This window comes from Stegodyphus dumicola, chromosome 2, assembly GCF_044657685.1.
Source record: "Stegodyphus dumicola isolate Sdum_Otavi_A_Nest chromosome 2, ASM4465768v1".
Lineage (NCBI taxonomy): Eukaryota > Metazoa > Arthropoda > Arachnida > Araneae > Eresidae > Stegodyphus > Stegodyphus dumicola.
This window is the reverse complement of record NC_140769.1, coordinates 59113118-59138550: the sequence shown is the minus strand read 5'-3', so window position 1 is coordinate 59138550 and position 25433 is coordinate 59113118. Positions and strand designations below refer to the sequence as shown.

The window sequence follows — 25433 nt, the reverse complement described above, 5'->3', positions numbered from 1 at the left end:
CTCAGGTAGTTTTGAAATGCTTCCTCAGAGGAAAGTGTAGCTATGTATCTTCTTAATTCTCGATCGGCCCCAACAAAGTTGGTTCCTCTATCTGAAAAGATTTTTTTTTTTTTTTTTTTTTTTTTTTTTTTGGGTTTTCCTCTGCGCGACACAAATCTTTTCAGAGATGATAGGAATGCTTCAGTTGTTAGATCACTGACTACTTCTAGGTGAATGGCCTTTGTGGTGAAGCATATATAAAGGCAAACATAACATTTATATCTCGTTCCCCCTCTTCCTTTCCTAGCTTTAATTAAAAAGGGGCCTGCAAAACCTAGTCCTGTATTCGAGAATGTTCTATTCGGCAATACGCGAGAAGCAGGTAGGTCGCCCATTATCTGACTGGATGTGCTTGTTCAATTTTTAAAACATTTTATACATTTCCAAATTATTTTTCTTACAATTTCTCGGCCATCAACGATCCAATATTTCTGTCGCAGAGCAGATAATGTTAATGTGGCTCCTCCGTGAAGGTTCACTTCGTGAAAGTGTTTGACTATCAATTCAGTAACTTGGTGACTTTTGGGAAGAATGATTGGATACTTTGTGTTTTCTGAAAGATTCGAGTTACAGATTCTACCACCGACTCTAAGGATTTCTTCTCTATCAAGAAAAGGATTTAATTTCAGGATTTTACTGCTGAGATTCAATTTCTTCCCTGCTTTCAAAAGTCTAATTTCTTCTTTAAATTCGGAATTTTGCATGATTTTAAAAATCAAATTGCTTGCCTTATCCAATTCTTGAACTGTTAAAAAATATTAGGTAAGTTAGTATTTTTAATTATTTGAGGATATTATTTTTATGCATTTGTTCTAAATGTAAGGAGTAAATAAAGTAATATGGTATTATTGGAAAATTGTTATTAGCAATGATTTAGTTTAAAGTAATTAGGATTGTAACTTAATTTTTATTAATTTAATGTATGTGCTTATTTATATTTTAAGTAGTGATTTTTAATTTAATTATATTTTAATTAAATGATAGTTATTTTGTGAATTAGTATATGTTTGTAGGAATTTGGTATACGTTTCAGTGGAAGTAAACGTGCATGGCAATAATTTAAATATTTGACACTAAGTATTTGTAACCATTTTTAATGTTTGCGGTATAAATTCATTGCTGACGTTTATAATATAATAGATAATTTAGAGGTAAAAGTTTTTGGATATTTTATTTATTTTATACTTGGAAATGTTCATTCTTGGAAAGGGTATATACTTTTTCGCGATCAGGTAACATCATATATGTTCTTTTTACCGGATTTAAAGATTCACAAAATTTTCAAGCATTTTCGTGAAATTTTTCTAATTTATGACAAAAAAGCAGTGTTCATGGATATAGTGAAGAGTGTGCGAAATGCCATTTTTGTGCAATTCTGGGATTTTTTTTAAGTAAAAATAAGTCGACGTGTAAATGGTTTAGTTATATTGTAATTAAATGATAGTTATTTTGTGAATTTTATGTTTGTATCAATTTGGTATACGTTTCAGTTGAAGTAAACGTGTATGGAAATAATTTAAATATTTGACACTAAGTATTTGTAACCATTTTTAATGTTTGCGGTATAAATTCGTTGGTGACGTTTATAATATAATAGATAATTTAGAGGTAAAAGTTTTTGGATATTTTATTTATTTTATACGTGGAAATGTTCATCCTTGGAAAGGGTATATACTTTTTCGCAATCAGGTAATTTTATATATGTGCTTTTTACCGAGTTTAAAGATTCACAAAATTTTTCTGCATTTTCGTGCAAATTTTTGTAATTTATGAGAAAATAGCAGTGTAGATGGATAAAGTTAAGAGTGTGTGCAATGCCATTTTTGTGCAATTCTGGGATGCTTTTTTAAGTAAAAATAAGTCGACGTGTACATGGTTTATGTGTATATGCGATTCTGTAAAACTCTGCAAGGAGTTTGCGATTCTGCACTTTTTCCCAATTTGGCAGTTAATATTTGTCATGATTAAGCAGTTTTGTTCCATAAAATTTCTAGCATAAGTGTAATTCGGATAGCAGATTGTTGGAAAAAGTGTTGAGTAAATAAAAAGAAAAGAAACATGTCTTTACTTCGTGAAAACAAAATGGTGGCAGGAAAAAAAAAAAAAAAAAAAAAAAGTTTGCTGTAGCAGAGTTGGTAGCCAAATTTTCGCCAAAAAATCGCCAAGTTACCATAATCCAAAGATTAACCGAAAAAATTACTTAAAATAATAACAGTTATAATTAAAAATATAATATAAAGAATATTATTTGGAAAAAGGGAACGATGGTGGCTTTTTTCCTCTCACGGGAAAGGAAACTAGGTTGCCATATATTAAGAAGTTCGCCAAGTGAACTATTCTTGGCGCAAACTGAAAATAAAAGTGCCAACATAAATTTGTGAATTTCTCCGTAAATTTCGCTCCAAATTTTACAAAATTTCATATTTAGGCGTAATTTGAGTTGTAGAATCGAAATATGTAAAAAAATGGTATGTTAGTTTAGAAAAAGTCCGATTTTGTGTCAAAATACCTATGTTAGAATAGTGCTATATATAAATCTAATATATATCCTAAATCGCGCTTTCGAGACATGAAGAACGCAATTTGAATTTTGTCAATCGGTCCAGTAGAACGGGAGATATAGAACTGTCCCCCCCCCTTTTTTTTTTTTTTTAGCAGTGTACATTTAATAGACATTTTGCTTATATTTTAGTCCATTTTATACCTGATGCTTTAATAAATATAAGTGAAAAAAATAAAAGTAAAATATTGATAAATAATTTTGAGGGAATTAATCTCGTGATACTGAAATTTGAATACATTTTTGATCCAAAACGGGACAAAAAAGTAAAAATTACATTTTAATAATATGTTTATAAATTGTTTTTATCATTTTAGGTAGCATTCTGCTAATTAACACCAAAAATTAGTTTATTTGTACACTTTTTCAAAATTAGGGTATCGAACAAAGTCGGATACCTTAATTTGAACCGTAGAATCGAAATATGGAAAAAAATTAGCATGTCATTTCAGAACAAGTCTGATTTTGTGTCAAAATACCTATATTAGAACAATTTATTTACTAAAGAAATATTGATTATATTCAATTACAATTCCTCTTCCATAAAAAAATTCCTTGCTTTTCTACATGCAGAATTAGCTGATGAACCATTCCAATATATTTTTTAATCTCAACAGTTCACCTGAAACTCTGATCCTCCTCAAAGCAAATGGCAAAAATATAAAGTAAAACCATTAATGAAGATTTTCCATACTTTAAAATGAAGCATTCCCAAAATTGAAAACTTACCCATTATTGTTAGAAAATATCAAAAAACCTTCAGTGAAAAGCTCTTTAAAATTGAAAATAAACTACAATGTAGCAAACATTTTTACACATAATTTGCAAGAACTTCCTTTAAAACACCAGTTTGAAACAATAAAAATAACCGTTAGAAGCTGAGACGCCTAAGGTTGACAGTTTGGCCTCTTTGGGGAAACTAAAAACCGTAGTCGAGAAAGCCATCTCCCAAATGGGGAATTTAATGCTACAAAGCAAAGAATTTGGAGTACTTACGGAAAATCCCGTCGACCACAAGAGACGGCGCCCCCCCCCCCCCGAAAAAAAAAAACTAAATACAAGGGAGTAAAAACGTTCTATTCTTATTTTTCTTTCAAATTTATTATATTATCATTTATTTATATTTAATTAATTCATTAAAAATTTCCATTATTTTTTTTTATTATTAAGGAGATATACTGTAAAAGCAATTGTTTTCGCTAGGTTTTAATTTTCGCGAGTAAATGCAAGAAAATGTACAGTTAGTCAATAAAGTCTGCGTACATCAAGAAAAGTAATATCAAATCCAAATTTTAAGGTGCGAAAAGGGTAGTTTCTTAAAGTTTTATTTTTTAAATATTTAGTTTCAATAAGGGACTTTGAAATTATTTAACTGTAATATTTTCATATTTAATAATTTATGCACACTAATTTTTAAAAGATAAGTGGCCAGAAATCAAAGCCAATAAAGTTTGCGTACAACGCGAAGGAGGCGGGGGATTTCTTATCTAACTTTTAAACTTCAAATTTGAGAATTCAAAGAAGGTTACACTTTCAAGGTCATTGACCTCCGAAGCAAATTTCACGTTGATTGGAAGTTGCTATTTCTATTTTCTTTGACGAAAATGACAACCAATAAAGAAATTCCTTTATTTACGAGACAACTAATTATCAAATTGAGAGATGAAGGTAAAACGCTTCGTTATATTGGTAAAATCATTGGAAAAACATTTTTTAGTGTGCAAAGAGTTATTCAAAACTACCTTGACACTGGTAGTCTTGCTGTAAAACCAAGATGTGGGAGACCGAAGAAGCTAACGCAGAGAGAAGAAAGAAAAATTCTTTTACGAATTAAACAAAATTCTAAACTTTCTGCTGCAAGCATTGGAAAAGACATTTTTTTAACTAGCAACAAGGAAATTTCTCCTGAAACTGTACGAAAAGTTCTGCGAAAGTCCGATTATCATGGACGCAAACCTAGGTCTATGCCATACATTTCCGAGACAAATAGGAAGAAAAGAATTGCTTTTGCGAAAACATATTTAAACTCTTCGCAGGACTTCTGGAACAATGTAATTTGGTCGATGAAAGTAAATTTACAATATTTAAAGTTAATGGCCAACCTATTGTAGTGAGAAAACCAGGAACAGAACTGAATCTGAGAAATTTAAATCCAACTGTCAAACATGGAGTTAGCGGTGTGATGGTATGGGGGTGTATGTCGTCGAAAGGTGTTGGAAATTTTCACATTATTGATAAAGTCATGAATAGTATGTTTATCTGGATATTCTGAAGAAAAATCTACGAGACAGTGCTCGAAATTTAAACCTTTCTAATACCTTTATTTTCCAACAAGACAACGACCCGAAACATACAGCTAAAATTGTGAAGGAATATCTCCTCTATCACACTCCAAGACAGTTGCGTACTCATCCACAGTCACCAGACCTCAATCCAATCGAACATTTGTGGGCAAAATTGGAGAAACGAATTCGAAAACACAATATTACGTCGCGAATAAAGCTAATTAGTAAATTGCAGGAAAAATGGGCGAAATTTACGTCGGATGACACTGAAAAACTAGTTCAGTCAATGCCCAGACCTCTGCAAGCTGTTTTGAAGAATAAAGGATATCCTGCAAAGTATTGAAGTAATGTAAAAAACTTATATTTTGCTTTTTTTTTGAAAGTGTACGCAGACTTATTGAAGGGAATTGAGTTTTTTTTGACAAAATATATTTTTGAAAAAATGTAAAAAGTATTACACTGATATTATTTACTTTTTATTTAAGCTTACAATTTTAGCTAATAGAAGAAAAAATTGCAATGACTAAAATACATTTTTCTATGCTTTAAGTGTTTTTTTAATTTAAAATTTAGTCTGTACGCAGACTTTTGTGACTAACTGTAAGTCTCGCGAAATACTTCTTTTTCGCTCTTCTGTAGTAGGCAGTCTTAAAGTTTAATCTTCCCCCCCTCCGAAAATGCGTGATAAAGGGGGTAAAAAAAAGGAGTCTACTCAAGAATAATAACTAACACTTGTAATCAAGGTTACACCAAACCCAGCGTGTTTGAAGAAGACTTTTCGATTTTTGGCGAAAAATCGCGTAGTTTTGCGTCTTTTCTTTAATAGGCAAAAATGGTCAACGGGATTTTCCGTAAGTACCGAATTTTGAATTTAAAGAAAAACTTTTAATTCAAAAACATTCTGACACTTTGAAATGTGAACTAAACAGAGAAAAAAAGAGTTATTCCTACGTGTAAAAAAAAATCAAACACTTCTGAAGTAAAACGGAAATTTAAATTTAAAACAAAATTGCAATTAAAATGTTGAAAAAAATGCAATTAAAATGATTAAATAGAACAAAGAAAAGCAGAAAAAAGTGAGAACATTAAAACTAATATATGAAATTCCAAATATTTAATATACTTTAAAAATCGCCAGAGACTCAAATGGTAGTTTTTTGCAGTATAAAACTATTGTAAAAGGTGCCTAGAAATTTCTTAATGGTGAATTTAATGCTGTTAAGAAATAGGATTTTTTAAAATTTCAAATTTTGATCTTTCTGAAAATTGGTTCTAATTTTTTTTCTTTATTTCTATATATATATTGAATAGATTAAGAGTAAGATTTCTAACTTTTTTAAGAAATTAATTCTTAGCTTATTTTTTTTCCAATTTTATATTTTATTGTTATTATTTATAATTATTATTTTATTAGATTATGTCAGTGTTTAAAATAGATAAGTTAAAGCTTATTCAAAGTTTATCGGCATATCCGAATATAAATTGTCAAACCTTTAATAACCATGTGTTCTCTTCCTTAGTTAATTTAATCTAAGACAGAAGTTTAAAAATTTTATTTAACATAAAAATATCAAATTCGAATTACATAATATATCCAGTTATTGAAGCATCTCTTATGTACACAAATATATATATAAATTGCTCATATTCTGTATATTTTATTCTTAAAAATATTCTATATCAAAATTATAAAACTGTTAAAAGTGCAGACTTTTAGATTTATGCTAACATTTACTAAGATGCTTTGGAAAGCAACAAGCATTTTAATATGTCTTAAATGTTAACTTATCCCTGAGTACATAATTCGTAACAAAGATTTACCCAACAAATACAACAACAGTTTCTCTTGGATTCTTCAGGGTTTTTCATTAATCTTTCTTTTGGTCTAAAAAGAAAGAATAATAATAATAATTCTAAACAAAAATTTTGATTATAGAGCTATTACATATAAAATATATAACCTGAAATTCTATCAATAGATTGACTTAAAATTCATTTTATATTATTTTAAATTTGTAACTGAATTTTCTTGCTTTAAAAGCTGATTCAAACTGCTTTAGTGTTTGGTAGAATAGAATATGATACCGCAGAATCTTAATGTTACAATATCAACAAATGATTTCTTGCGCTATATTTTGATTATCTATTATTATCTAGTGAAAAATAATTAGTTTCACTGGTCACAATTCCTTGACTGTAATGTTCACCTGGCTTGCTTCTGGATTTTATGAAATGGCTCTCAAAATCAAAATGAAAAAATATTTTTTAAGAAATTGTTACGATGAAAAATTAATAGCCAAATGTGTTGGCTCAAAATTCATATAAATAGTTATTTTAAAATGAAATGCATGATACCCATATAGATTAAAAATTTTTGATTTCAGACTCCTGTTCTGCTAGAATGCAATATGAAGCAAAATTTTCAACTGCCAGTCTATGTAAATCAAGTGCTTTTTATTTTCAAAAGTTTAAATTCTTCATCAATGTTGAGATCCTGATCTCCAGGAAACATTTTTAGAAGCAGAACATTCCTCTGAACTCAATGAAATTTTTAGCTGCTTTGCGCAGGTCAAAAGCAGAACATTTGAACACATGAACATGCTACATGAACTAACTACTATTCGAAGAGCATATCAAAAATCTAATTTTTTTGAATTTATATCCAGCATTCCCACTGAAATATTCTTTCTTTGTGCAATCTGATGATAAGTTATGTAATGAATATACAGGACCCCTACAAAAATATTACTTTAAGAGTCAACATTTCAGCATTGATTATAAAGTGAAGAAGGCTCTCCCAGATGGTTCAGACATAGTGGTAAATCTTTCTATGCCAAAGCTTTCCAGAGAGTAGTTAAATACTGTGGAAATTGTATAAATGTGCCAGGAGATATGTCAAACAATTTTATAAATTCAGAAGCTATGGTGTAACTTGATTACCTCTGTAAAGATGTACTAATATTAACAAACTATGACTACTTTTGGTCACTGATAATTAGGCTTTTGTGGAGAATCTCCAAGATGCACAAACTGATCAGAGAGCAGCAACAATGGCATGAATTGAATCAACACCAGAGCCTCCAAGAGCATAGCAAGTAATGGTATGTTGTGTACTACAAATCTGCATTCTATTTGTTCCACTGTCAATTGCATACTATCAGCGGCACAAGCTGCTGATTTCATGTCATCAAGCATTGTATCTTTCCTAATGCCAAGAACATCAAGATCACACCAAACTGTCTTCTGCAGAGTATTGCCACGATGTACAGTTAAAAGACGCCCATTTTCAACATTACTGAAGTGACAGAAAATAGATATGTATATTAATTATGTCATTAATTATTATTAATTATGTCAGTAACATAAGGTATTAGACTCAGCCTGCCCAGTAGGTTCCTTCCAGCTGAATCCGTTCTAAAAGAATAAAATTAACACTGCCATTACAGAATGAATCATTGAATTTGAGATATTGGAAGGGAAACTGAGGGAAGAAACTAGTTTCTGAAATCGGATTTACAATGATAATTTTTTTTTAATCCAATGAAGTAGCAGTTCATACAAGTTTTGCTCTCATGCACATCATAGCAAAATGATCAAAATTATTTACTGATGGTAAAATCCCTTAAAAATTCTCCGATTAATCTACTGAAGTGCCATTTTGCATCAAATAATTATTTTCCTTAACCTCTCATTATTTTACAAACAAAAAATGTTTACAAGTACATTTTTTAATCAAAAATCACTAATTTTGATTAAAAAAAATCAAAAATAGTCACAATCAATCACTATCAAATAAACTAAATTTAATCAAAACTGGTGACTATCAATAATAAGATTCTCATTCTCAAATAATAATCATAATTAATTATCAATAATAAGATTAAGCATTCTCATTCTCAAAAATGTGCTTCATAAATTTAACAACAGGCTCATATCTGTTAGATTTATTTTATTAGAAATATAAATTACAATAATAATAATAATCATTTCTATAATTCTATTATTATTTTGTGTCTCCGGGATTTGCCAAGTACTTAAACTATACGGTTTATTTATTGTTACTGTTCCATTTTAAATCTATATTATGATCAACAGCTAGCCAATATCTACCAGAAATAAGAAAAGGAAAAGTCAACCAGATTGCTGCGATAGTTATTTATGCGGTAACCAAAGGAAATTGCATTCAGATTATCATTAAATTACGTGTGCTGACTGAATCTTCAAGTCTTAATAATACACAAGTAACAAAAAAATCTACACAAACATTTTCATCTAATATTCATGCACTCTTGCATTTATTTTATCTAATATAAATTACAACACTTAAACATTAAAGTATAAATTCTAATATTAAAGTAATATCAACTATGTAAAGATAATAACTTACTTATATGTTGATTTATTCAGTGTACTTTTTCTCATTTTATTTTCAGTCTTTTTCTTTACACGTTTTTCCTTTTGGTGATACAAAAGTTCTGTATCAGAATGGTTAACAGATGATTCTGCAGGATGTTCCCGAAATGTTGGTTTAGAATATGGCTCTTGAGATTGAATTATTGAGTTTGGCTGTTTTTGAATAACCCTACGAGTACCAGGGTAAAATGGTTGGCTTGGTGGCGGACGTGGAGGTGGACGAGATGGCTGCCTATTATTTTTGGGTTCCTCATTGCGTACTATGCTGTGGTTCTTAGAGAATGATGACGAATATGCTGGGCTTAATTCTGTGTCTTTCTGAACATCTGACATTGTTTAAATATCTAAAAATAACAAATTAAAAAATTCTTTTATTTTCATTTTGCACTACAGTTTATTATTTTAAAATCCTTTCAACCGATGCAATAATTATACTTGAAACAGATCAGTTATCACAAGAGAGCTTCTTGATTTAGAATTAATAACTCATTGTGAAAAGATGATTCTATTAAAATAAATGCCAAGTTTTCTACTGTGAAACATACGGATAACTTAATATTACCCCAATTAATGTTGATTCTATATATATATGCTAAATTTACAATCAATTTTTTATACTATTCTTATACTTTTTATACTGTTCTTATACTTAAGTAGTTGAATGGTTTGAATTACTTAATGATTTCATCTGATAGACTATTTTCCACATAATTTTCACAATTACTTGTTCATTTGCTAATAGCATCAGGTTAAAGCTAATTTATACGCAGAGAGTAAGATGCATAGTATTGGATTATTTGAATACAAAAAAAAAAAAAAAAAAAAACACTCTAGGGCTATTTGCCAATGAGAATGCTTTGATAGGGACTGCCTAAGAGAAACTGGCCATAGTTAAGTTAGTCATAAAGAGAACTTCCTGTGTTTAGCATATTCAATCACCCATGATATGAAGGTGTAAATAGTGTGTACATTGCCAGCCACTTATTTTTATTAAAAATCACATCAATTTTTAGCATACAGTTTATTCAGCACTTAGACTGATAGATGGCAATGCAATGCGCCATCAATAAACTTATCTAAAAAATGTTCGCTGATGACTAATCACTATCATAATAAACAGCGTAAAAGCATACCATATTTACTCGTAAACAAAACCACCCTGAATATAAGGCACTACATTCTAGAATAAATGTTTAGAAAATAAAAATGTAGGTGACTATTGAGAAAGAATAATAAACAAAGAGTTAGAGGTAAAGTGCAGAATCGTCCACTTATTTGTTTGGCGCTTTTTACAAGAGTAAGAAGAGTTTATCAATTTTCTTTGACTTTTTAACTGAAAATAGGTCAATGTGTACATGGATAAAGTCAAAGGAGTGTGCAATGCGATTTTTGTGCAATTCTGGGATGCTTTTTTAAGTGAAAATAGGTTGATGTGTACATGGATGCCGAATATGTGCAATTCTTAAAAACGCGCCAAGCAGTGGGTGATTCTGCACTTTTCCCCACAGAAAATTTTGGGGTTCCGCCTCCCTTCTTTCAGACTTTCCCTTGACATAACAGCACCACCAGTTATTGTCCAAGGATATTGGCAAATTGTTATCTATTTATTTTTAGGCGTTATGGGGAAAGGACCTAAAATAATAAAATGCCACTTTGCTGATTTTCAAATACTGCGATGTTAGGCAATAAATTAAATATAAAACGGAGTTCGAAAAGGCTCACGTCTTTATTAAGCTGTCATGATATTCCAAGTAAACAAACTTTTCGTTGCCATGATGATTAACCAGGTAAACAAACTGTTTGTTGCCATTTTTCAAAAGATAAATTTAAAGAGATACAATAGCATTCATTTTCAACATTCGTTTCACATAGCAAAATGGGAATTTTGAAACATTAAATAATGTTCACAAAATTTTGAATTATCAATAAAGTTCACAAAGTTCTAAATTATCAATAAAATTCATTAGTTTAGCTTTTGTGGAGGGAGGATGCACTTCTCTACCTTGACGAGTTTTTCTAAAAGTTCTTAATACCTGTTCTTTAAAAGAACGTCGTTTTCTTCTATTTGAGAAATTTGATTCTTTTCTACATTACTAGTTTTGAAAGGAAGAATTCCGAGTTAGTGTCTAATTCAAGGGGAAAGAGGCGTTAAACTGGCCTAACTACAAAGGATGTTTTCAGCCAAGGTCCGTAGAAAGCAAGGTCCGTACAAAGAACTTTCTATACGGACCTTGGTTTTCCGTATCATAAGACGCGTAATCGTTACCTGAGAGCAGTTCAAGTACTCGAGCTAACATCCAATCTTTTCGTTTCTTTTTATCATTTCCAATGTAAACAATGTCATTCCCTTTAATTATTCCTTTCTTCCTTTTCACAGTGTTTCGAAGAAAGCTTAGATATTCCTTCTTAAAACGGTTTCTAAGTTCTCTAACTTGTTGTAAATATTTTCATCTTTCTATTTTACTCACGTAAGAAATTTCATCTAGATCATACACATTGCTACCCTTTAAGTTGTGTAAGAACTCAGAGGGTTTTAAAGGCATCAAATCTTCTGATTCTTTGGACACGTACGTGTAATACTCTGTTAATTGAACTTTCGAGTCGCACAAAAGGGTAAGGAACTCTTCATATCCTAAACTAGCGTGTCTCAAATTTTTTTTAGATAAGGAGTTTTAAAATTCGTATTAACCTTCCGAAAATCCTTCCCACCATAATGCTGTGGGAGAATTGTATTTCCAGTTTACTTTCATTAAGGTACACTCCGAAAAAAAAAAGGGGGACAGTTCTATATCTCTCGTTTTACAGGGCCGATTGACAAAATTCAAATTGCGTTTTTCATGGCTCAAAAGCGCGACTTAGGATATGTATTAGATTTATATATAGCACTCTTCTAACATAGGTATTTTGACACTAAATCGGACTTTTTCTGAAATGACATACCAATTTTTTTACATATTTCGATTCTACGACTCAAATTATGCCTAGATATTTACTTTTGTAAAATTTGGTGGGAAATTCAAACATTTATATTGGCGCTTTTTTTTTTATCTAGTTTGCGTCAAGAATAGTTCACTTGGCGAACTTCTTAATATAGGGCAACCTATTTTCCTTTTCCTTTTTACATTGCGCGTGAGAGGAAAAGCCACATCGTTCTTTCTTTCAAATAATATTCTTTATATTATATTTCTATGTTATTATTTTTAATATATTTTTTCTTTTTCGAATTTCATTTTAATTGTTTAAGTTGAATAGTTTCTTTCAAACAACTGTTTTAAAAATTTCCATTTACTCATTCGAATTGCATGGTTTAAATAAAAGGTGCATCGTTTATTATTTTTTTTTTTAAATAGTTTTCTTTATACTATACTTTTTTTAGTTTTCTTTATACTATACTTTTCTTTATACTATACTTTTTTTAGTCATAGTTATTATTTTAGGTAAATTTTGAATTTTTAAACTTTTATTTTAATTTTTTGTGTTGCATTGTCTCTTCAGGTAATTCTTTTAAAATTTTCTATTCATTCATTCGAATTGCGCATTTTAAATATATTTAATATAAATTTGCTCCCATTGCTTTACACAATTTTATCATCCTATATTTCATTTCTTAGATGATTTTAATATTTTAGTCAAATATTTTATTTTTGAAATCGCAAGAATCAAATATTATAAAATTTAAAAAATTTAAATAAAAAAAATTTATTTTTTCTTTTCAATGGCTTGCTCTTTTATTTTTAGGCTTTGCAAGTATATTAAAAAGCATTCAACTTTTCGAAACATATTGGTATTTCTGACATTGATTTTAAATAAATGTATCGCCTTCCATTTCAAAACGGCCCACAAACGGCCGAACGGTAAAGTCGCTGAATACTGGTAGTTCACTCCGGGGTTCAGAACCCGGCAAACGGGCTGATTGCATGGGCGTTTTCTTGTTTTTTCTCACGTGTAACGTGTATGCCAGCTGGTTTCCCTTAGAAAGTTCTTCACGGAAGCATTCTTCCTTTTAGGCATATAGCTCTGCTTTGCCGCAACTTAATACTCTAATTCAAGCCATTTAGTCAGAGTCTTTATCAGTCTTTAGAGGCTAAGCATTTTGAATGCATGAGATGAAAGGAAAGACTGTTTTCATCAAGAGGGAAAAGTCTTCAGATGATATCCATATACGTTTTAGAGACATTAGGATTTTTTAGAAGCAGGAAACTTGAAAAATGAGCAATTGCATCGCCGGGAATCGAACCACGGACCTTTCGAATACGCGCCGAGCGTGTAGACCACTATACCACGAAGGCACGCTAAGAAGGCGGGAGAAATACCTTATATACTTTTAAATGATCTGGAAATTAGGGGACCTAGTCGCCAAATCCTGGTGGTGAAGAATCATTTTCCACCACCTTTTAGTTCAGGCGCCACTGTAGAGACATTAGGTATTTTTGGGGGACAGCAGGGGAAATGAAAAATGAACAATACCCTCGCCGAGAACCGAACCACGGACCTCTCGAATAGGCATCGAGCATGCAGTCCACTATACCACGAAGGCACGCTAAAAAGGCGTGAGTAATACCTCTTAACGTCTCTGGATAAATTCCTGAATCTTAAAATACATTGACTGAGAAAAGATGTGATGTTCCGTTTATGATACGATATGATGTTCTATGACATAATTTAAATTTATAAAATAAAGGTAAAAATTTACTCTTACAGATACACTGCTCGACATTGAAAATGCAACACCAAGAAGGAGTGGTCAGAAAGTGATGAAATTTGGAAAAAAGACAGAGACAGCAAGCAGCAATAAGTGATCTTTATTTCAAAATGATAGCCAAAATACAGAGCGAGAACGGCGTCGGCTCAGAACGGCGTCGGACAGAGCGAGAACGGCGTCGGATGTAGTAATGAAAGTGATGCACGAAGAAAAACGTCTAGGCATAGAGTCAATAAGAGTGCGGATGGTGTCCTGAGGGATGTCTCTCCATTCCCTTTCAACCATTTGCCACAGTTCGTCTTCTGAACGAGGCAGGGGCAGAGTCTGCAAACGGCGTCCAATCACATCCCATACATGTTCGATTGGTGACAGGTCAGGAGAGTACGCTGGACAGGGAAGCATCTGTATACTTTGCAGAGCATGTTGGCAGATGCGAGCACTGTGTGGTCGGGCGTTATCCTGCTGAAAGATTGCATTAGGCAGCCCCTGAAGGTAGGGGATAGCCACCGGCCGCAGTACATTATCCAAGTATCGTTGGGCCGTCATAGTGCCCTGAATACGAACTAGAGGTGACCTGGAATCGTAGGCAATAGCGCCCCAAACCATTATGCCACGTTGTCGCGCTGTGGGACGTTCCACAGTTACTGCCGGATTAGATCTGTCTCCACGTCGACGCCACACACGTATGCGGCGACTGTCACTGGATATACAGAAGCGTAACTCATCTGAGAACACGACGTTTCGCTATTCTGTCATCCACATCGCTCCAGTCCGGCACCATTCTAAACGTTGGCGTCTATGTTGGGTCAACGGCAGTCTTCTTAACGGACGCCGTGAGTGCAGGCCACGTTCAACCAATCGAAGGGAACTGGTTCTGGTCGACATGGGAACATCTAGGGTATCTTGCACATGCTGCAGAATCGAGGTACAAGTGACTTGCGGGACCGTCACAGCTTGTTGGCGGATACGTCGATCCACGCGTGCTGACGTCACTCTGGCTGCACCTGCACCCCTCCTTCTTTCCACATTTCCTTGTTCCAACCATGTTCGCCATAGCCGATGCACCGTGCTCGCATCCATGTGGGTATTAGCTGCGATTTGACGTAAGGACCAACCCGTCCTTCTCAGTTCGATCACCATACCCCTCGTAAAATAGTCTATCTGCCGGAAGTGCCTTCGTTGACGGCGGCCTGGCATTCTCTCCTATCCTCCGGGACAAAAACCAACTTTCTTCGATAATTCGTCTGGCAGAAATTAAGGACACGAATATTGCCCATTCTGCACGTTCCTTCCCTTATATCTTACTTCACGTGCGTCGGAGAGCCGCGCATTTCACATCATTCGTATAACTCAGTGACGTGCGTCTACTCTAAAATTTGCATAAATTTCTGACCACTCCTTCTTGGTGTTGCATTTTCAATATCAAGCAAAGTATTTAAAAAAAAAAAAAGAAAGAAAGAAAGAAAGGAAGGAAGAAAGAAAGGAATTTTAAATAAATATTAAAAATTTGAATAATATTATCTATAATTTTAAAAAAGTAGCTTTTCATATAGTATTAATAAATATTATTACGCATCATTGAAAGAAAAAAATATCGTATAATTAATTCTCCGTAAAAATTTATTTGAAATTTAAGGTTAACAATAGCTGTGACAATTCACTTTAACAAAATTCATGAATCGCATTTGGCGTTATTATCGCTCAAAAAAAAGATGCCAAATTTCAAACTGCTCAGATATGCAAATTCGTTATATCTTAGAAAATTTTGAATAAAAAAGTCTAATTTTTTCAGGTATGCTTAGAAATACACCTGCTGGTGGTAAAATGGTAAGGTATGCTTAGAAATACACCTACTGGTGATGATGGTAAAAATGCTATAGGTTATAATTCAAAATTTTTTTCGAAAAAGTTATAAAAGTTATTTAATAAATCATAAAAAAATAGGTGAATTTTATTTGGAATGAACCTAAATTTGGAAATGCCAAAGGAAGAATCAAAAAGGTTTAATAAAAAATGAGATACTAATTCAGAAGTCAAACAACAAAAATCAGCGTTATATTTACAAAATTTTCACAGAAAATTGAAAATTTTGTAAATATAACGCTGATTTTTGTTGTTTGACTTCTGAATTAGTATTTATTCGGCGTGTTATTGTGTCTTAAAAAATGAGATATTGAAAAACATATACCAAATTCACTTAAAATATTGAGGAGCTAAAATTTTAAGAGCTAATTTTTAAAAAACTACTCGCGCGATTTTTACAAAACTTGGTAGTCTGGCATAATTTGAGTCATAGAATTGAAATATGGAAAAAATAGCATGTCATTTCAGAAAAAGTCTGATTTTGTGTCAAAATACCTATGTTAGAATGATGCTATATATAAATCTAATGTATACTCTAAGTAGCGCTTTCGAGACATGAAAAATGTAATTTGAATTTCGTCAATCGGCCCATTAGAACGGTAGATATAGAACTGTCCTTGTCCCCCCCCCCCGCAGTGTACCTTGGATTAACAAGATTTAAAAACTGTCCCCCCCCCCTTTTTTTTTTTTTTTTTTTAATAGTTCTATTTAAACCTAAGAATTTCGAACCGTTGTCCCAGTACACGATTTCAACTCGATCTCTCTTCTTGAAATAAAACGTCTAAACGCATCTATAAATGTGTTGATGCTATAGGAAGCGATTAATACAAGGTGAATACACCTAAAATGTGCACACGTGAAAATTGCTATCTAAGCCTTTAAATCCTCTTTAAAAAAAAAAAAAAAAAAAAAAAAAACTGCCGGCGAGATCGATTCTTGTCACTTTAGTGTTCTGTCTCCAGGGAAAGGAGGAAGAGGTACTTATGACCTTAAATGCATTTCTCCTGACATGTGACATATCCTTTAAGATAACCACAAATCGCACAGTTTTTCTATCTGACAATCCAAACTCTTTCTCTGAGAATAATTAGAAGTGTTTGTGTTCCAGCATGTTTATGCTGTAACTGTAACTGTGCAATAATTTTTTCCACGATTCCATTTTTCGAAGGTAACGGTATAGGGATTGTGTATTCCTGTAAATCTGGAGACTCCAAAACTCGAGATTTCATTTTAAAAATTCCCTCTACATCAACGAAAACCTAAAGATTTTTCAGGCCAGACTTTTTTCGTTTTTCATCAAAAGCATCTTTATAAGGGAAAATAATATTTTTTCTGTTTTCTCAAATTCTTCAAAGGATATATTATCTCGCCGATTTTCACTTTTCAGGTAAATGGGTTGAAATCTTAACATCCATGCAATAGTTCGTACTGTCATGGAATATTTCGAAAATCTAGATGCAACTTTAGATAGAATGGTTTCAACCGTTGCATATTTCTCCGAAATGTTAATTCGAAGTCATTCTTTGTCGATTTCTTTCTTATCAGAATCAGGATCATTTGAAGGCCAAGTTTCTGGAGGTTTCTTCAGAAATTCGGTCCTGTCTACCACTGAGATTTCAGGAGTTGCAATAGATAGCATTCTCTTGACAATAAATTAGCACGGTTTAAGATGCCAGGTGTAAGTTTCCAGCATCCTGCTTTATTGTAATCTTGAATCTCTTTAATTCTGTTTCCTACACAAACAGACCAATAATTTTGTTCTTTAGCCACGCCCAAACCCCTGAAGTATCTAACCAGAAATGGGTTTTTCATATTTATACTGTTCAAACTTTTAACAGCCAACTGATATAACTTTACATTCAGAAGTGCAGCCATAAATTCAAACCGCGGTAAAATGATCTCCTTCAAAAGTGCAAGTCGGAATTTTGCTAGGATGAGACTTAAAAAAAACTTCTTCATTTTCTTCTGTTAGAAATGTACGGGCACCATACTCTAATTTGCTTACATCACAGGAAGATGGGTAAGCGACTTATAGAATCAATGAAAATGCCTCTTGGGAATTCGCAATCATTCAAGAAATGTATTTATATATATCATTTACTGAATTCTTTCTGAATGCCTTCCGGTAATTCCCCCCCGTCAGACTTTAATTTCGAATTCTTCTGCAAAATAATCTTTGGAATAAGAAGGGTTGGTGAGGAAACTCCTGTAGGATCAAAAACTTTCTGAATGCATGAAAGTAAGATTCGTCTTGAGAACGAATCTTACTTTCCGTTCAAGGTGTTCAAGACGAGTCCAAGATGCTACTCGTCATCCTAATTCACAGATGGACGGTACCACTAAAGGCTTAACATATTTTCTGGGCCTTTATCTAAATATAAACTACTTTTTCAATATCTAAGGTTGAACCCAGTTGAAGACATTAGTTCTGCGGCTTCATTAATGTGCGATTCAATTTCTTCCTTTTAGAGACAACAGTAAAATAATTGTCCATGTAGAATGTGCCTCGTAACTTTACTGCGGCCTTGCTTAAATGTCAGGTGGATTTTCTAAACAAGTCATTTGTACATGCTGAAAAAAGAAATGGGGAGCAGCAAACACCAAATCTACTCTCCAGTGTCTAAATCCAACAATATTTGCCTTATCAGAAGATAAAGCGACTGTATAAATTCATTCTAAACTTGATGCATCAAATACCGGCCTAATTTTCATACTGCTACATTCTTTTAAAAGAGTTTGGTGTGGTAAGTAATGAGCCCTTTCAATAACATTTGCTTCCGTTACAGTTTAAAAGATTCTCATTTTCGACCAGTCTTTAATTACATTTGGCAAATTATTTGAAATTTGTTTACTTCCTCAATCTCTTCGATGCATTATGAAGTCTTTTTTCAGCAGCATTACAATTAGATTGTAAGGAATTGCAACTATCAATCCATGGAAGATGTACCACGTAACAGTACCTTCATCCTTCCGTTTAGTAGTGTGTTTAAAAAAAAAATTGACGACTTCTTTATTTTTTCTTTCAACGGGCTCCAAAGTTCCCAGTGTTTCTTACTTCTAAAATTTCGATGTTTCGGCAGAGCATCTCATTGTAATATTGAAACTGGAAAAAACAGAAGCTGAGTGACTGCTACCTAAAGAGTTCATCCTAAAGTGGTCCTGACTGCCACTAAGTTCATTTTAACAGAAACCACTTCAGATATTACAATTTTCGCCCAAGCATCAGCGCTTAATAATACTTGGATGTCTTCCACATATTAATTATCTTTTAAATAATCACTTATTTCAATGCCTTTACTTTTAACTATTTTATAAAGCTTCTTATAACTAAATTTTTGTACGTTAGTACAAATTTGATCAGATCCAACTACGTCAAATTCAAAAACAATTTGAGATTCCTCCAGCAGTACGGCGACGTCGTTGTGATATTGCAAACGTGTCACACTGTAACGATCTCAATGTCGCAGTAACGTTGTAGGTATGGCTAAATGTCCGCTTTTTGCGACGTTACATTGCTACGTTGATGTGAAGTCTCAGTTGGACTTTGATGTGAAGTCCCGTTGTGACATTGCTGGGAAGTCATACTGTGACTTCGATGTGTAGCCGCGGTGCCACATTGTTGTGAAGTCACACTGCGACATTCATGTAATAATACATTGCAATTTTAATATAATGGAGTGACATGAATGCAACCTACTAAAATGCCATGGATGTAATGTGTCACTAAAAATGCAAATAGATGTCACTCAACGCGGGATTACTTTCTAAATAATTATCGTGAGGAACTCCTGTTTTAGCGTACAGGTATTTACAACAATGTTTTAATGATCCAGTAAGGAATTATACTCTTTAAGGTATTAAAATACTTCTGTAATATTCAGAATTTTTAAATTATTCAAAATATTCAATATAATCATTTGAAATTTTTCTCATCGTACTAAGGCTGTATCTCATCCTATTAAGGTTATATAACTGTAATCCATTTATGTTTATTACATATCTGCATAAACCATAGTGTACAGAAAATTCAGAACGTATTACATATGATTCAAAAATGATCATATGGTCATTTTCTAACCGTATCACATTGCAAATACTTTTGACTATTTACCTGTCCAGGAGCTACCTAACTTTGTTTTTATTCCTTAGAATTTAATATTTAAAGACACTTAATATTTTTCCCAAATTTCTAAATTGTGTTAAAATCTGAGTTCTTATTATAGAATATTAAAAACTTAACTATATTTCTTAATTTAACACCTTCCCCACCTCTTTCAAAATAGAAATATTTAAAAAAAAAAAAAAATCTTAAAGCTTTCAAATTTTATATTACGCCCAAAAGGGCGTTTTTTTAACGTTTTGTGTGTTACTTTTATTTATTAAATAGCACTTAAACCATAAAATTGAATTCAACAGCAATATCACAATATATTTAAAAGAGCATATCTCTAGAATTTTCGATACACAAGTCTCGCGCGCTGGAGATAAAAATGTTTTCTTTTCGTATAGTTTTGCCATTGCTCGCTCTGAAATCGCTGAGTTTGTTAATAAAAAATTCGTTGAAATGTTACAAAATATGAAATCGGTAATAAAACAGATTTCAAATTCCAAATTAGGGCTTCCAAATACCCATATTCGGTGGAAGATTATGTTATTTAAATGAACATGAATTTCTACATGGACCTTATAACATGATGCCTTGTTAGAGATAGACTAACCCAGTGGGCGGGGCGCGCGTCACCGACATGTCGGCAAGAAAGAGTAGAGACGATCTGGTTTACTTTAACACTGAAACCTATGGCGTTTGTATCCACATAACTCTTTTTAATAATTAAATGTGATACATTGTATAGTGATGAGATTATGAAAGCCACAGTTTTTTTCCAAATAGGATTTAATATATCACATTAAAGCACTTTTTACTGCATTTCGCGCATTTTTTTCAGGCGTAATTCTTGTACAAACATCTTTACTTTGGTAAAACGGTAAAAATTCTAAGCACAAAATTTATGAAATTAATTTTGCGTAACAATAAAGTAAAATTAAATAAGATTGATAGTACGTGACGCTTTGAAATAAATAAGGTAAAATTAAACAAGATCTGATAATTTTTTTTTTAATTTAATGAACATTTCAGGCAGTGATTTTCCAAACTATAGTAACATTACGAAACGATCATATTTATTTGATTATATGATCATTAAATTATTAACATTAAAGTGGATTAGTTATTTTAATAATTCATAAAATTCGGAGCATAAAATTTCCTGAGCGTAATGAAGGGGGGAAAAAAAGATAAAATAAAATCTAGAAGCACTCAGATTTTATATTACGCCCAAAAGGAACCTTTTTTTAAAGTTTTGTGTGTTACCTATATTTGTTGAATATCATGTTCTTCGCCCATAAACCACATACATTTGAAAACAGCACATCTTTAGAATTTCCGCACTTGAGATAAAACTGTTATTTTCCGTACAGTGCTCGCTCTGAAAACGTTGAGTTTGTTAATCAAAAATTCGTTAAAGGTTTACAAAATATGAAATAGATTAAAACAAATTCGAAATTCGGCCGTCCAGATGCCCATGTTCGAGTGGAGGATTATATTATTCAAAATTTGATGGCCCTAGATACTGTCGTTTATGTCACAGTGCAAGAAACATATATGTATTCATGCAGTTCTTCATTATTTAGTTTCTTTACATATAATACAGGGCGATAATATTTGGTAACAACAATTTGCAAGGAGACAGGGACATTTATAGTAAAACAGCGCAAAATGCCAATTCGAAACTAACAGCCTTTCTAGACTTACCGCCGAAAAAAAAAAAATCTTATGCAGAACTAAAAATAAATTTAAAAAAATAATCACTGTAAAATACAAGCAAAATTAATTATTACGGTTAAATACAATTTTAATATTAGAATTAAATGTACGAGGGCCATCCAGGAAGTAGATTACGTTTCCGTCTGTGTCCGCTAGGGGCGGGGCTAGCGCGGCCATCTTGGGGTCAGAGCGTTGCGCAGCTCAGTCTGCATCTAGCCGTGCTAGTGAGAGGTTCGTGCTGTGCTCCGTTCAGATACTGTGACGGTTTGAAATGTCTGCGTTAATTGAAAATCCCGCGAGCTGCGAGGTGCGCTCAGTAATAAGGTTTCTGACTGCAAAAAACTGTAAACCGATAGAAATCTATCGGCAGCTTCGTGAAGTGTATGGGGACAACATTATCACTGAAGGTGGAGTGCGTCAGTGGGTCATAAGATTTCAAAATGGCCGAACCAATGTTCACGACGAAGATCGAAGTGGAAGACCCAGCATAGTGACCGCCGAACTTCTCGAAAAAGTCGATGCTAAAGTCCGTGAAAATCGAAATTTCACAATAACGGAACTTTCTTTGAGTTTTCCACAAATTTCGCGAAGTTTGTTGCACGAAATCATCAGCGAAAAGCTTGGTTACCACAAGTTTTGTGCAAGATGGATTCCAAAAATCTTGACAGAGGACCACAAAAATCAGCGAATGGCTGCAGCGTTGAACTTTTTGGACGCTTACCATAAGGATGGTGACTCTTTACTCGATCGCATCGTTACTGGTGACGAAACATGTGAACTGTGAAACGAAATTGCAATCAATGCAGTGGGGGCACACAAGTTCTCCCCAAAAACCCAAGAAATGCATGCAAACAATGTCGGCAAGGAAGATGATGGCGACTGTTTTTTGGGACAGAAAAGGTGTAATTTTGGTGGACTTCCTGGAAAGAGGCACTACAATAAACTCTCAAAGGTATTGCCAAACTCTCCAAAAACTCAGAAGAGCAATTCAAAACAAGCGCAGAGGAATGTTTAGCTCTAAGATCTTGTTGATTCACGACAACGCCCGGCCCCACACGGCAAATGTCACTCGTAAAGTTCTTGAATCTTTTAAGTGGGAGTTGTTTCCTCATCCGCCGTACAGTCCCGACCTGGCACCGAGCGACTTCCACCTATTCCCAGCAATGAAGAAGTGGCTGGCTATGCAGCGTTTTGATGACGACGCACAGCTGCAAGAAGAGGTAACGAAGTGGTTGAAGGCGCAGGCGGCCGAATTTTTCGACGAAGGAATTTCCAAGCTCGTACATCGCTACGATAAATGCCTTAATTTGTATGGTGACTATGTAGAAAAGTAGTATTTGAGTGTGGCTTTCATCTGTATATAATAAAATTTGTTTCCTATACTTTGTTTATTTTTTTATTCCAAAACGTAATCTACTTTCTGGATAGCCCTCGTATAAAAATTTTTAAGGAGTCAAAAGTGTTTATCATTATGATGTATTATGAAATATAATTGAAATAAAATTCCTTTATAGAAATTGTGCTATAATACTTGTTCACTTCCACGCCTATCGAATTAATTTCCACCTTTTCGTTGCCCTGCGTTGGCAACACGCTTTTGAGATTTGTTGTTCGTAGAATTCGGTCGCTAAAAGCGTAGCTGGCCTGTAACATTTGTAATACTTATTTTAAAGCTTATCTGTACTCCTGAATTATTACTAAATGTTTACGTGTGAATGTTATATTATTAAATGTATTCAGTTTGATTTAAATAGACTAAGAGTCGTTGAATTTATTAAGTATATTTAAAATCGAAACTGCGTCATCCATGTCGGAGCCATTCTAATACGCGGAACGTAAACAATACTCATCTATAATTTTAAAAAAGCAGCACAATTTAGAATTTTAAACAAAACTTTCAAAAATTCGTTTTTAAATATTTTAGTACTTATTTACACCAATAAAAAGCATAAAAATTGCAAGAGAAAACTGCTTGTTTGAAATTTTCTATTACTTCAGATTTAAAATATTATTTTCTAAAAGAAGTAATTACAAATTTCCTTACAGCATAGGAAAAGCTAAAAAAATATCTAGCCCTGAAAGCATGCAATAGCTTTATAATTATTTGGAACGTTAATTATGCTTGATAAATATGTTAAATTTTTAAAAATCAATCTCAATTTAAAAAATAAAAATATGTAGAAATTCCAATTTGTGAAATGAGGCGCTACAACCAGCTTTTTCTTGACAATTATACACGCTGCAATAGGCAACCACTGTTAAATTTCTGCAAGTCGTTCCTACTCCTCCGGATGTGATCAAGGTGACAGCCGGCAACGCCTCAGACGAGGGAGAAAACCCGTTTGGGTTAGTCTATTTCTGTTCTTATAAGGTCTATGTAGAAATTGTCATGACGTGTTGACCACGCATGCGCAGTTTAGTCGGACGGCCTACAACGCCTCTTTCGCACGTGACTTACTAAAGCAGAGAAGAGACTGTTTAGTAGGCGAAGTAAGGAAAGTAACCCGCTGTATGCCAGCGTAATGATAAACATGGTTCTATTTTTGTGTTAATTGTTTGTTCTTGTTTTGTTTGTTTGTTAATAAAGTGTTGGTGTCGTTAAATGTCTTTTAAGCGATGCTCATATTTAGTTCACGTTCCACGTTACGCAAACATATATCCAGAGCCTACACGCCCAAGAAGAAAGTATATGACAGAAATAATTTTTTTTCCGTACAGTTTTCCCATTGTTTGTTTTGAAATCGTTGAGTTTGTTAATCAAAAATTCGTTAAAGTTTAAAAATAAAAATAAAATCTGAACGCTTTCAGATTTTTATATTACGTCCAAAGGGGAGTTTTTTTTAACGTTACATGTGCTACCTTTATTTATTAAATATCATGTTCTTCGCACTTAAACCACATAAAATTCAATTCAACAGTAATATTACAAAACATTTAAAAACAGCATATCTCTAGAACTTCTCACAGACAGCTTCACGCGCTGGAGATATTTTTTTTCCCCCCTTACTGTGTTGCCATTGGCTCGCTTTGAAGTCGCTGAGTTTGTTAATCAAAAAGTCGTTGACCTTTTACAAAATATGAAAGAGCTAACAAAGCAAATGTTGTCATTCAGTGATGAATAATATATTTCAGTTACCATTAGTATTGTAAAAGTTTATTGCTGATCAGTACAGTGAAGTTAATCATTTGCAAGATCATTTTATCAGAATTTCTAGTAACATTTTGCAACACGTATTATTCTATTCTTATTTTCAGATTCTCTTCGAATTCAAATTGTATTATTTTCCATTGGTGACAATTTAATTTAATTATGTAAGAACAAAAGCGAAATGGTTGCGCTTTTTGTTGCTTATATTAATATTTTGCTGATAATTTTAAGATCTTTCAGTTACCATTAGTATTGTAAAAGTTCATTGCTGATCAGTACAGTGAAGTTACTCATTTGCAAGATCATTTTATCAGAATTTCTAGTAATATTTTGCAACACGTATTATTATATTCTTATTTTCAAATTCTCTTTGAATTCAATTGTAATATTTTCCATTGGTGACAATTTAATTTAATTATGTAAGAACAAAAGCGAAATGGTTGCGCTTTTTGTTGTTTATATTAATATTTTGCTGATAATTTTTTTAAATTATTAGATTGTGTTCTAGAATTTCCGGACTGCAAGCTTCTTCATATTGTGTTTCTGAATTTTCATTATATGCTATCCAGATGTAATACTCTTTTCATACAAACATTTTC

The 25433-nt window shown here is 32.7% G+C and overlaps 1 protein-coding gene across 2 annotated transcripts in view; it reads right to left on the bottom strand.

Annotated features, from left to right (window-relative positions):
- Window positions 1–6422: 6422 nt before the first annotated feature.
- LOC118193365 (uncharacterized) overlaps window positions 6423–25433 on the bottom strand; it is a 93167-nt gene continuing 74156 nt past the window's right edge. For both annotated transcript variants that reach the window (XM_035364446.2, XM_035364445.2), the window contains exons 2-3: window positions 9272–9641; window positions 6423–6769 (exon numbers count right to left, since the gene is read on the bottom strand). In XM_035364446.2, coding sequence (XP_035220337.1) covers window positions 6670–6769; window positions 9272–9630 — 459 coding nt within the window. In that variant the 5' untranslated portion in view covers window positions 9631–9641 and the 3' untranslated portion in view covers window positions 6423–6669. The remainder of the gene's footprint in view (window positions 6770–9271; window positions 9642–25433) is intronic.